At 42.4% G+C, this 14,760-nt stretch overlaps 1 protein-coding gene across 1 annotated transcript in view; it reads right to left on the reverse strand.

The window, feature by feature from the left end:
- Positions 1–411: 411 nt before the first annotated feature.
- Positions 412–14,760, reverse strand: part of LOC126262851 (speckle targeted PIP5K1A-regulated poly(A) polymerase-like) — a 193,104-nt gene continuing 178,755 nt past the window's right edge. Inside the window, exon 11 of the mRNA XM_049959719.1 lies at positions 412–1,303. Coding sequence (XP_049815676.1) covers positions 769–1,303 — 535 coding nt within the window. The 3' untranslated portion in view covers positions 412–768. The remainder of the gene's footprint in view (positions 1,304–14,760) is intronic.

The raw sequence follows: 14,760 nt of genomic DNA on the forward strand, positions 1-14,760 counted from the left end.
AAATTGTTCCACGTTACGTAATATAATTTGAATTTTACAATCATCACTAAATTCTTGGAATTTCTGATAAGCTATGCACACACAAAATTAGTTCACTAATTTCAGAGTCTTTATTATTACTTGACATGAATCAAATATATACCAAATATCTACTCTCTATGATTGTAAAAAAAGCTACTGTATGGAGGAAGAAACCACAGGTAACTGTAACTCTCTGGAGATACTACGATTGGTGAAAGTAACTAATATACCTGATGACTCAAGAACAATAGAAAAATGGATAAATAAGCAATTCAAAAAGTATTTGCTGGTGTGACAGAGCTTTCGCAGTAATATATGGAATATTTAATCAAACTTACCACCTATAAATAAACAAAAATAATTTCTTTAGATTTAGTTTACATAAACTGCTCCAGTAAATATACCTGTGTATTTCTGCAAAAAAATCTTCCAGCACAACAATATAGATACAGAGATAACTGAATATGCTACATAAAAGAATTACGTGTTGCCAATGTAAAATCAAGAGAAGTTACACAATAAAGAGTCTCTGGCAACATAATGCCTCACATCTGTATTTTTGATACACTTAAACAAGGAAAAAAATGGAATATTACTTATTTCTAGAACTTCCAGATATTACCAGTTCACTACACTCTTCTAGTCCACACACTAGTTTCTCACAATTAAACTTTATGAACTAGAGAAACACTCTTAGTATTCTAGATTACAAGATGATGAGTTCTAGATAACTGACAACACTTCATTTCACCAACATCCAGATGGGTTCAAATTTCTACTTGCACCTATTTGCATGTCCCCTGGAATATAAATGCCTGTAACACATCGCAGTGAAAAACCAACCTCGAAAGCATTATTTATCCATAATGGTAATAAAGTAACAAGTGCGTGTGCCACAGTTGAAAATGGTTCTGTTTTCCTATCGAGGTTCTCGAACAGACAGCGAACCATCTCCTTATCTTCATCCACTATTACAGTAAGGTAGAATGAAACTTCCTCACTCCGGAATGATTGCTCCAAGTACTTTGAAATTAGGACTTCACGCTCCATTGGGTGGATGGATGGAGCCAGCTCAAGTTCAACAGCAACCTTCTTCCGGTGCTGCCAAGAGCATACAACGGGACATCCCCTGCATAACCACTTTTTTGTCACACCCTCTTCTGAGGTGGTTTTACTTGAATTCCACTTGCTGGAATTGCTCTCCTCTGACAGTCTAGGTACTTTTGCTCGAGGTTCCCAGAAATTCTGTTCAGCTGGAACATCTTGAGGTTCAACTTGCAACCTGCACACATTATCAGAAAGTATGATAGTAAACCCTACAAATAGTTTATTATGACTTTTTGATATTGCAATTTTAAAATTTTAGCTAACTAATTATTTATCTCTCAACTCTTTTATCAACTTCCCAAATCACTAGTGAATTAGTCAGAGATGAAACACCTATGTACAATGCAGGCTATAACTGTGATTCATTACTGACTATATGAAACATGAGGTATAATTACACAGGAAAATTACATTATATATTTATGAAGGCAGTTCAATAAGTACACATTTTAGGATTAAAGATGTAAGTTTTTACACAAACAAATTAATATCTTCCAACATATTCCCATTTTACAGAGATACAGTTTTACCAAGATCACTATTTACATCTACACCTATACACGAACATCTGTCAAGTGCATGGCAGATGGTACCTCCCATCATACCAGTTATTAGGCTTTCTTCCTGTTCCAGTCAGTCACATGCAGAGCACGAGGAGAATGATTGTTTAAATGCCTCTGTGTATGCTGTAATCGATCTAATCTTGTCCTCACGATTCTTATGTGAGCGACATGTAGGTGGTTGTAGTATATTCCTTGTCATCACTTATAGCTGGATGAAACTTCGTAAGTTGGCTTTTCATGAAAGTTTACATCTATCTTCAAGAGTCTGCCAGTTCAGTTTCTTCAGCATCTCTGTGATACTCTCCCATGGGTCAAACAAACCTGTGAACATTCGTGCTGCCCTGCTCTGTATACGCTCAATATCCTTTGTTAGGCCTTTTCGATATGTCTCTAACACACTTGAGCAGTATTTCAGAATGGGTTGCACGTGTGATTTGTAAGCAATCTCCTTCACAGGCTGATAACATTTTCCCCATATCCTACCAAAAAACTTAAGTCTACCACCTGCCTTACCCATGACAGAGATTAGCTGATTATTCCATTTCATATCCCTACCGCTATTAATTTTTAAACACTCAAAGAAAAGAAAATGAGAAAAAAGGGTGGGATTATGATGATGACAGCCTCTGAGAGCACGAATCCCAGAAGTAAGCCACATCGAGTGAATATAGGGTAGTGTGGTAGCCATACAAGCAGCTTTGTGTTCACAGTTCCAGATAAATGTGGTTGAACACTGTCACTGTGAAATAGCAGTTTGTGTTTGCCAAATGGGGTCATGTTTTTTCAATTACTTGTCGCAGTCCAATATCTCACTTCAGTATTGCCCAGTTATCAGTTTTTTCTTTCTCCAAGGAGTCTACATGTGTGACACTGATCACATCTCAAAAAACTGTCACCATAATTTTTCTGGCCAATGGGACTGAGATTGCCTTCTTTGGAGATGATTCACTGGAAGCAATTCTTGTTTTTATTGTAGCTTGGTTTCATGTTTCTCTTGTCAAAACAGAATATTCTCCTGGTGTCACTTAAATTTATGTTGAATACCACTTTGAAATTTGAGTGTTACACTCATCTGTTATCCTTCATCAACTATTGTGGGTACAAGTTGGGCCGTCAATTTTTTTCATTGCCAAATTATCATGCACAATATTGTTATTCCTGCTTACACACAATGGCCTCCACAATTTTGTGTACTTCTGTTTGACAATCATCCAGCATCATGTTGTGGACATTTTCAGTTGTTTCTTCAGTAACATCTGCTGGGTGCCCTGAGCAATCCGTATCGAAAATGGATGTTCATCAATGTTCACATTTATTTGCACCAATATCTAACTGTTGTCTGGTGGTGATGAGCCATCACAAATCGCATCCAATTTTGCTTTTTACCACATAACACTTCTCCTAGGAAATCGTTTCGGTATTTTCCTTGTGAGAACAGATATGGTTCAAACCATAATAACTGTTTATCAAATCCCAGCAATGGTGATGATGTCCATACTGCTGAAATCCATCATCATCATCACCACAAATCTATTCACTGGATGAACATCCCCTTTTTCCATCTTGGTGATCCCATGCAGAACAGTTATTAAAATGACTACTGAATCAAAATTAACCTATGAATCAGTGTCATTTTTGTTAGGTTGGGGCTTACGTTCATAGGGTTTTTGTTTTGCATGTTGGTATTCCAGTTGCTATGCACTTATTTATCAATTGTCAGTTTTTATTTGTAGTTCACCATAGCTATTTGAGTTTACATATTGCCATTTTATCATCTGGAGATAATGAGTGGAGCAGTGGATTGCTATAAAATGAAGTGCAAGTGGAAAAATCAGAACATTTCTGACATATTCTGTTTGAGTTCAGTAGAGGGTTGACAACAACAGTGGCGGAAGCAGCCAGAACCATTTGAGCCACATATGAGGACAATGGTATTGGGCAGAGCACAGCAAGAAAATAACTTTCTTGCTTTAAGGAGGATCTTTTTGACATTAGTGACTCTCCACTCTCAGGAAGACCTTCAGGGTTTAATGAAGACCGTTTATGTTATGTCTTCCTTTGCATGCAGTGTGGTTCTTTAGCAGATACATGAGTGAAGAACAGATACCACTAATGAATAAAGAATTCAGATATTAATTTATTCTACATCTAATAACACATAATTTAAAAAATACATAACTTTGTTGCTGTATTTGCAGCATCAGTTACGAACAGTAGCTTTTGAATGCTGAAACACATACAGACACAAAAGATTTATAAAACTGTCTCTCTTCAATACAATGTCTATTCAGAAAATCCCTGGTCATTATAAAAATCTGTAAATGTTATTCAACTGGCAAACAAACCAAATGTGCACGAATGTTCACGCTTAAATATACCCACCGCTGGAGCTCCACAGAGGGGACGCTTGCACCTCATTGGCAGCGGCGTATTTGTTCATGGCACCACCCTCGCACCACAGCAGCAGCTGTAGGAAGCGCGGCAGCGTAATTGGCGATGTGCATATTTGAAAGTGCAGTGATACCGCACCTCAAATGCATTAATCCACAATGATTCATGTCAGTGAACTCAAGAACTGACAAATGTGGTGAACTGTGACCATTCCACCATCAAACACAATGGGGAAGGTTCAAAAATCAGGTGTGTGGGTACCACACGCTCTATGCCAAAGCCATATAAATCAGCGGGTCGCCATATGTGCATCTCTACTTGCTAGTCAACTGGCTTGTGAACACCATCAACCATTCCTTCCATGAAACGTTATTGATGCAAGAAATTGTGTCTTTATGCTAACAGAAGGAAAAGAAAGGAATGGTTGAGCCCAAACAGAGTACTGTCTCCCTGTAGAGAGACCTGCACGCGTCCACAGAAGATAATGATGCTATGCACGTGATGGAGCAGTGACGATGCAGTGTACTACAAACTGCTTCCCTGAGGTGTAACCATCACTGCTGACATTTACTGTCAGCAACTCAGAAGCCTTACAGAAACAATCCAAGGACAACAACTAGGTGAAGTGATGCTATTCGATAATAACACCCGACTGCATTCTGCTAGACTGACAAGAAACACTATACAGGAGTTGAGTTGGGAAGTGATTCTGCACCCACCTAAATCACCTAATCTTGCTCCTTCAGATTTTCTCCTTTTACATGCTCTATCAAACAACCTTCAAGGAACTTACTTTCCAGATGAAAACGCATTACGAACATGCCTCAACGAGTTCTCTGTCTCAAAACCACGACTTATACAGTCCTGGAATTGGAAAGTTACCCCAGCACTGACAGATTGGTGTAAATAGTGAAGGAGAATATATTACTGGTCACTGAAGACTCTCTTTATCTGATGTATTTATTATACTTATGGAAAAACTACAAACTAATGCACCAACCAGATATTTTAGAGCAATTCTGACAGGGGATGGCACACAACAGTAACAACAATGTATGATAGCCGTATCCTTCTTCAAATTATGGATTTGAAATCAGAAAATCCCAGTATTTTGCCAACATATATTTTAATACATAAGGGTGAAGGTGAGCTTATTGACCCAAATACCCAAGATCAAGATTTTCTCTCATCCCTAGTATTTTTATGGCAGTTATTATGGCTATCTCATACCAACTCCCAGGTTCCATGTTGAACACTATTCACCATTAAAACTGAGTACTTACGCTCTTTCTTAGTTCAATGGCCAGCAACAGACTACCAGGTCTGATGGTGTTCCATCCACTCTCTTAATTGTAAAAGTTACTGTAATCAGAAAATGGTGTGAAGAGGGAACGCTATAAGAGTTTAAGGAAATAATCTAATCCTCAGGCATTTGTGTGTGCTTCCCTACTTCCTGTCAACTTATCGTCTTCAATAGAGTTAACAATATTCAGTGCCTAGCACCAATTAGGTCAGGGCTGGCCACAGTGTACCAAATTTAACGCCGGCCGGATGTGTGGACTGTGTGCGAGCCAAGGCTCAGCTTGTCTCGGCTTTGCTTGGTCCTTCTTGAAAGTACCCAGTACAGTGGTATTTTTTGGTCGGCAAAACTCTTCAGTTCAACAGAGTTGTGATATCAATGCTGTTTATCCTTCAATATTTATTTGTGGCATGAAGGATGTTCACATGTCCAGTGGCTGTTTACACAAAAAGGGACCGTGTAGCAAGCAATCACCACAAGTCTGTAAAAATGAATGGGAATGACACAACAGATGGTTGAGAATTCTCAATATATATTAGGCAGTCGCATAAGCAATATGTAATGTACATTTGCTATGTAATGACATAGCAATACCACACAGGAAGAATTTAAAGATACAATGATAGAGCAAAAAATTTAACAGATGGGATTCATTGTTCCATATATCAAGAAGCACATTGTTCTACACTACTGGCCATTAAAAATTGCTACACCAAGAAGAACTGCAGATGATAAACGGGTATTCATTGGACGAATATATTATACTAAAACTGACATGTGATTACATTTTCACACAATTTGGGTGCTTAGATCCTGAGAAACCAGTACCCAGAACAACCACCTCTGGCCGTAATAACGGCCTTGATACGCCTGGGCATTGAGTCAAACAGAGCTTGGATTGCGTGTACAGGTACAGCTGCCCATGCAACTTCAACACGATACCACAGTTCATCACGAGTAGTGACTGGCATATTGGGACGAGCCAGTTGCTCAGCCACCATTGACCAGACGTTTTCAATTGGTGAGAGATCTGGAGAATGTGCTGGCCAGGGTAGCAGTCGAACATTTTCTGTATCTACAAAGGCCCATACAGGAACTGCAACATGCAGTCGTGCATTATCCTGCTGAAATGTAGGGTTTCACAGGGATCGAATGAAGGGTAGAGCCACAGATCGTAACGCATCTGAAATGGAGCGTCCACTGTTCAAAGTGCCGTCAATGCAAACAAGAGGTGACCGAGACATGTAACCAATGGCACCCCACACCATCACGCCGGATCATACGCTAGTATGGCGATGACGAATACATGCTTCCAATGTGCGTTCACCGCAATGTTGCTAAACACAGATGCGACCATCATGATGCTGTAAACAGAAGCTGGATTCATGCGAAAAAATGACGTGTTGCCATTCGTGCACCCAGGTTCGTTGTCGAGTACACCATCGCAGGCGCTCCTGTCAGTGATGCAGCGTCAAGGGTAACCGCAGCCATGGTCTCCGAACTGATAGTCAATGCTGTTGCAAACGTCGTCGAACTGTTTGTGCAGATGGTTGTTGTCTCGCAAACGTCCCCATCTGTTGACTCAGGGATCGAGACATGGCTACACGATCCGTTACAGCCATGCGGATAAGATGCCTGTCATCTCCACTGCTAGTGATACGAGGCCGTTGGGATCGAGCACGGCGTTCCGTATTACCCTCCTGAACCCACCGATTCCATATTCTGTCATTGGATCTTGACCAACGCGAGCAGCAATGTCGCGATATGATAAACTGCAATCGCAATAGGCGACAATCCGACCTTTATCAAAGTCGGAAACATGATGGTATGCATTTCTCCTCCTTACACGAGGCATCACAACAACGTTTCACCACACAACGCCGGTCAACCGCTGTTTGTGTATGAGAAATCGGTTGGAAACTTTCCTCATGTCACCACCAGCACCAACCTTGTGTGAATGCTCTGAAAAGCTAATCATTTGCATATCACAGCATCTTCTTCCTGGTGGTTAAATTTCGCGTCTGTAGCACATCATCTTTGTGGTGTAGCAATTTTAATGGCCAGTAGTGTAAATTTGCAAGAATGCAGCACCTGAAGAAATTGATGCTAAGAACAGTGAAATTTCTGAAGTCACATGCTTTATTCTGCTGTCAATTGCAACAGTTTTCGATGGAACTGAATCGATAGTATGGAAATCTTACACTGAGGTGACAAAAATCATGGGCTACCTCTTATAATCGTGTCAGACCTCCTTTTGCTTCGAGTAATGTGGCAACTCGACATGGCATGCACTCAACAAGTAGTTTGAAGTTCCCTGCAGAAATATTGAGGCATGCTGCCTCTATAGCCATCTGTAACTGCGAAATTATAGTTAGTGCATGATTTTGTTCACAAACTGACCCCTCTTGATTACGTTCTATAAATGTTCGACGGGATGCATGTCAGGAAATCTGAGTGGCCAAATCATTCACTTCCTCCAGCTGTCCAGAACATTCCTCAAACCAATCGCGAACACCTGTGGCCCGGTGGGATGACATCGTTGTTTGGGAACATGGAGTCCATGAACAGCAAAAACTTGTCACCAAGTAGCCGAACATAACGATTTCCAGTCAATGATCTGTTCAGTTCGACCAGAGGATCCAGTTCACTCCATGCAGACACAGTCCACTCCACGCAGACACAGTCCACTCCACGCAGACACAGTCCACTCCATGCAAAAACAGCCCACGCCATTATGGAGCCACCACAAGCTTGTATAGTGCCTTGTTTACAACCTCGGTTCTTGGCTTTGAGGGATCGGCAACACACTTAAATCCTACCATCAGCTCTTATCAACTGAAATTGTGATTTATCTCAACGGGCCCTGTTTTTCTAAATGTCTGGCCACAAGCCCAGGATAGATGTCACAAGCAATGTCGTGCTGCTTACAAAGGCACTTCTGTTGGACATCTGCTGCCACAGCTCATTTCCACCAAATTTGTTGTATGTCCCACATTCACTTTTGTGGTTATACCATGCTGTGTTGGGTGTCTGTTAGCACTGATAACTCGATGCAAACACTGCTGCGCTCGGTTGTTAAGTGAAGGCTGTCGCCCGCAGCATCATCCGTTGTGAGAGATAATGTCTGAAATTTGGTATTCTCAGCACATTCTAAACATTGTGGACCTCAGAATATTGAATCCTGTAATGATTTCCAAAATGGAATTCCAATGCATCATGCACTACCGACCATTTTGTGTCCAAAGTCTGTTAATTCCCATCGTGTGACTAGAATCACATCAGAAACCTTTTGCACCTGAGTACAAATGACAACTCTGACAACACATTGTGCTTTTATACCTTGTGACACGAGATTGCTGCCATCTGTATATGTGCATACCACTATTCCATGACTTTAGTCACTTCAGTGTATATATTATTGTGAAGTACATCAATAAGTCAAGGGACATGACTGGAATGATTTTTCAATTTAATACCCACTATTGTTGAACTTATGAAGGACAAAAGAGTGGAGGAATGAAAATGAGAACATCAGGAATGAATTGGTCGACCTTTTATTTTAAGTGGACTTCATCGTACATTGCCCATTGTAAGACATCACAAGGTGAGAAACAACTTCTTTCTGATTTGATGGGGATGCATTTAAAAAGAAAATCGCATTGCAGCTGGGACACTTCCTAACACACACAGTCCAGTTTCCTAAGCTCACTGGCATTAAAGAAAATGTGAGGTTTGAAGAATTCATTATGGTCTTGAAAAAATTCCTAAACGTTTTGAGTGTTCTGCCAATCTTACATCTGTTTTCAAGACCATTTAAGATGAAAGCATCCCTGTGAATGAGAAGATGTAACTGATTGGTCTACAAGGTAATTACAATTTTAAAGACAAATTCTTTTACATTAAAATTATCCAGGGTGTCTACTTGTAGAGTTTCCACATATCCATAATGAGGTTGCAAGAGTGCTACAATATTTCGATCATCATATGTGCATGAAAGGTTGGTTTTTTTTTTTTATTTTTTATTTTTTTTATGAAACTAAATAAGTTACAATTACATGTCAACCTCACTGCAAAAATCTGCGAAACTGTCTGCACCTGTAAGTGTGCTGACAGTTCACACCAGATGAAAACTACACTCCTGGAAATTGAAATAAGAACACCGTGAATTCATTGTCCCAGGAAGGGGAAACTTTATTGACACATTCCTGGGGTCAGATACATCACATGATCACACTGACAGAACCACAGGCACATAGACACAGGCAACAGAGCATGCACAATGTCGGCACTAGTACAGTGTATATCCACCTTTCGCAGCAATGCAGGCTGCTATTCTCCCATGGAGACGATCGTAGAGATGCTGGATGTAGTCCTGTGGAACGGCTTGCCATGCCATTTCCACCTGGCGCCTCAGTTGGACCAGCGTTCGTGCTGGACGTGCAGACCGCGAGAGACGACGCTTCATCCAGTCCCAAACATGCTCAATGGGGGACGGATCCGGAGATCTTGCTGGCCAGGGTAGTTGACTTACACCTTCTAGAGCACGTTGGGTGGCACGGGATACATGCGGACGTGCATTGTCCTGTTGGAACAGCAAGTTCCCTTGCCGGTCTAGGAATGGTAGAACGATGGGTTCGATGACGGTTTGGATGTACCGTGCACTATTCAGTGTCCCCTCGACGTTCACCAGTGGTGTACGGCCAGTGTAGGAGATCGCTCCCCACACCATGATGCCGGGTGTTGGCCCTGTGTGCCTCGGTCGTATGCAGTCCTGATTGTGGCGCTCACCTGCACGGCGCCAAACACGCATACGACCATCATTGGCACCAAGGCAGAAGCGACTCTCATCGCTGAAGACGACACGTCTCCATTCGTCCCTCCATTCACGCCTGTCGCGACACCACTGGAGGCGGGCTGCACGATGTTGGGGCGTGAGTGGAAGACGGCCTAACGGTGTGCGGGACCGTAGCCCAGCTTCATGGAGACGGTTGCGAATGGTCCTCGCCGATAACCCAGGAGCAACAGTGTCCCTAATTTGCTGGGAAGTGGCGGTGCGGTCCCCTACGGCACTGCGTAGGATCCTACGGTCTTGGCGTGCATCCGTGCGTCGCTGCGGTCCGGTCCCAGGTCGACGGGCACGTGCACCTTCCGCCGACCACTGGCGACAACATCGATGTACTGTGGAGACCTCACGCCCCACGTGTTGAACAATTCGGCGGTACGTCCACCCGGCCTCCCGCATGCCCACTATACGCCCTCGCTCAAAGTCCGTCAACTGCACATACGGTTCACGTCCACGCTGTCGCGGCATGCTACCAGTGTTAAAGACTGCGATGGAGCTCCGTATGCCACGGCAAACTGGCTGACACTGACGGCGGCGGTGCACAAATGCTGCGCAGCTAGCGCCATTCGACGGCCAACACCGCGGTTCCTGGTGTGTCCGCTGTGCCGTGCGTGTGATCATTGCTTGTACAGCCCTCTCGCAGTGTCCGGAGCAAGTATGGTGGGTCTGACACACCGGTGTCAATGTGTTCTTTTTTCCATTTCCAGGAGTGTATATCATGTCTTCAGTGCGCGAAATATAATTTACTAATACTGAAAATTTGTTTCATTTGTAACATATGTTGTTAAGAAATGTGAAATATAAGACCAAGCCATATGTAGTGCAACTGCACTGCCATTTAAATGTGGTGTTTTCACACTTCCCTCTTTCTCGTGCTCAGAGACCAAGCTGTAGACATGTGCAGTGAGGTTGACCGCTGTAACACTCATGCCAGGACATGTCTCACAAGCCAAATTCTTGATACCCCACGAATCAGATTTAAAAAAAACATAAAGGGAAGGGTGTGTGACACAACTGTGGAGGAGGAGGAGGAGGAGGAGGAGGAGGAGGAGGAGATTAGTGTTTAACGTCCCGTCGACAACGAGGTCATTAGAGACGGAGCACAAGCTCGGATTAGGGAAGGATCGGGAAGGAAATCGGCCGTGCCCTTTCGAAGGAACCATCCCGGCATTTGCCTGAAGTGATCTAGGGAAATCACGGAAAACCTAAATCAGGATGGCCGGACACGGGATTGGACCGTCGTCCTCCCGAATGCGAGTCCAGTGTGCTAACCACTGTGCCACCTCGCCCGGTACACAACTGTGCATTGGATTAATAAAAAGAATTAAGAGCTACATAGTGAATTGGTCTGATTGAGTAATTCAGGATGAAAAATACAATACAAGATCTAGCTAGTAATATGTAAAAAAAGTGTCACATTTTTAGGAACACAGATTATTATTTATTTATGCATTTACATTAGCTGGAAGGATTAAGGCTTCAGATCCTCCCTTATGTATAATCAAACACCCTTTGACAGTTGACATGACAATGTGCACTGTGCACAGTTGTACACCACAATAACAACAATAATAAAAGTTGTATTAATCAATATACATATTAAAGCAATCACTTGCACTCTTTTCTTTATCAACTGTGTGGCGACCCACAGTTACCACACCAATTGTGCCTCACCATCTGTCAGGTGTCAACGGGATGTGAGATGCTGGCCAGCAACTTGTCTTCTGATCTGCCCACACCAGCACTTGGCAGTAAGCTCAGCCACCTTCAGATATTATGGACAGCCACACCTCCTGGGTGCCACATGCAGCCCTTGCACAGCACCATCATGCAGAGACAACTATGATTTGGCAATTTACCATGATGCTATGAGCATTCGTCCTTATTTTGTTAAGTTTAATACAACTGATAACTACACTCTGCTCAAGGACCTTGGCTTGTTCATTCTGCACCAACCTAGCACTGTAGAGGGACACTGTATTGGATGGAATTGTGCTTTATGTATTAAAATGATTGTCTATTTACTGGTGTTCTTTGTCTTGCATGCTACAACACAACTGGTGATAAGTAAGGTTTGATTTTCATGCATACATCATCAAAACTGCGATGTCAACAGGTGTGCTCTTGGGGGTTGTCCTCCTGAGTTTCCTTCAACAGCAAGGGCATGTGGCTATGTTGGAGAGAATTAATCTAGTGATGCAGCCTCAAAATTTGCCAACCTACCCGCTGCCTTTCCCCACCTACGATGAGGCTGCTGAGGACTGTGAATTGTATGAAAAATACCTACAGCAACATTTTGCAGCCTTCACAGTAATGGGCCCATTAAAACTCTTTTTCTATCATCAATCTCTCCCCAAATGTACAACTTGTTAGGGAAGTTAGCGTCCAACAGGATCAGGTGTTTATCATTCTATGATTTGTCATTTACTGACTTCATACCACAAAGATACCCATGTCATTTCCAAGAGTGTGGAGTTATCTCAATGCAGGAAGCGACCTCATCAGTCATACTGCACTTGGGCAGAAGAATAGCAAGGGTTAAGCTGCAAGTGTCATTTTGTTACTACTCAATCTTGTGTGGACTCCATGGTTTGGGATACTATTGTTAGGTCCACCCACATAAAGAGGTCTACTGAAAAGTGCACTGCAGTTCAAAGATTTCTCCTTAGAAGTAATACTCAAGATACCACAAGCATTTGATGTTTCTTGAGCCACTGGCAGCCAGTTCCGTTGGGCCGACATAGCTGCTGTCAACTCAGACAGCAACAGGTTTACATGTTCGGAAGAAGAAGTTGCGGCAGTACAGCATGCCCGGCCGTATACTCCGCATTAACACTAACATGGTGGAAAACTTTCCAAAAGACGCTGCCCTCCTGCCTTACTAGTTTTGCTCAACATGACCAGCCCGAGTGTTCATATCGTTGAACATTGTGCCATCTGCCATATATGTTGTAAGAAAAGTCACACTGCTTCTGTGTACAGCACTTGATCAGCATCTGCCGTGCCTCCCACACCTAAATCTAGGATGTTAATGCTGTTAAGCATGCTACTGTTTCTAACAAACTATTCATTGATGTGCACATTGATGGTACTCCCACATTTCTTCAAGTGGATATTGGTGTAGCTGCCTCACTACTGAAATCTAATACATATCTGCACCTTGGTTCCCCTCTACTGTCGAATACCTCCAACTGTCTTGTCAGCCACAATAAACATCAGATTCCTCTTCTTGGTCAGTTTACGGCAACGACATACAAAGCAGTGATCCGACGAGTAACATTTTTGGTCATGGACAGTGACTTTACAGAAATTCGTTTTGGTTTGGATGCTTTCCATGCTTTTGGATTTATAGTCTCAGATTCCATTCCATTTAGTGTCTGATCTTGTATCCTATCAAGAGTTGGATGCTTTGCACAAGGAATATTCATCTTTGGCAAGGCTAAGGATTACATAGCACACATTTCTCTGAAATCTATGACATAGCACCGTACCGAACTGTACCACTCACACTTTACGGCCAAGCGAAAGAAGAATTAGACCAATTGACTGACCTGTGGGTAATAGAACCCATTTATTCTGGTCAATGGGCTACACCACTGGTCACTGCTAAGAAACCAACGAGTAAACTCAGTCCTTGTGGTGACTTCAAGGTGATAGTGAATTCATAGTCTGTGGTTGTTAAGTACCCCATTCCTCATCTGGATAAACTTATGACAAAGGTGGTGGACGGACAATACTTTTAAAAAATTGACTTGTTGTAAGTATATCAACAGCTGCCACTTGATGACAAACCACATCAACTGCTTGTTGTGAATATGCCATATGGCTACTGATGATATAGCCACTTGGTTTTAGGTGTTGCAAGTGTGTCTGCAATTTTTCACCACTACTTGGAACAACTAGCACAGCGTGTTCCTCATTATATCTATTACCTTGATGACTTTGTATTAGCAGTCCCACCCTCAAGGGCCACCTTTGCAACCTTCGTCTGTTGTTTTGGATCTTGAGTGATTTTGGTCTTTACTCCAATTTGGAAAAGTCTCAGTTCTACTAACCCTTTATAGAATACCTCCCATAAAGGGATCTAGCCAACTGACAGCCACATAGTGGCTATCACAGCCCTCCTGCACCCTTCAAGTGTGACTTGAGTTCCAAGCAATCTTGGACAAACTCGTCCACTACCACAAGTTCCTTCCACAGGCAATTTCAATTTTCTATCCTCTAAATCAATCGTTTAATAAATATGTGGCATTTGAGTGGACACCAGCCTGCGACCGTGCATTCAAGACAATGAAAAAGAGTTTGCGTTCCAACCCATGTTTGGCCACCCATCTGCTGGGGCTCCAGTTTCTGGCTGCAATGGATGCATCACATTACGGCACAGGGAGCATATTGTCCCAACTTTGTGCTGATGGTTCGGAACAGCCCATTGCTTTCGCATCAAAGGTGTTTAATGATGCACAGAAGAATTATGCCACAATAGAGAAGGAGCTCTTCCTATTATCTACACTATCGAAAAACTTACTGTGATCCTA

This window comes from Schistocerca nitens, chromosome 6 (assembly GCF_023898315.1).
Source record: "Schistocerca nitens isolate TAMUIC-IGC-003100 chromosome 6, iqSchNite1.1, whole genome shotgun sequence".
In the NCBI taxonomy this organism is placed as follows: Eukaryota; Metazoa; Arthropoda; class Insecta; order Orthoptera; family Acrididae; genus Schistocerca; species Schistocerca nitens.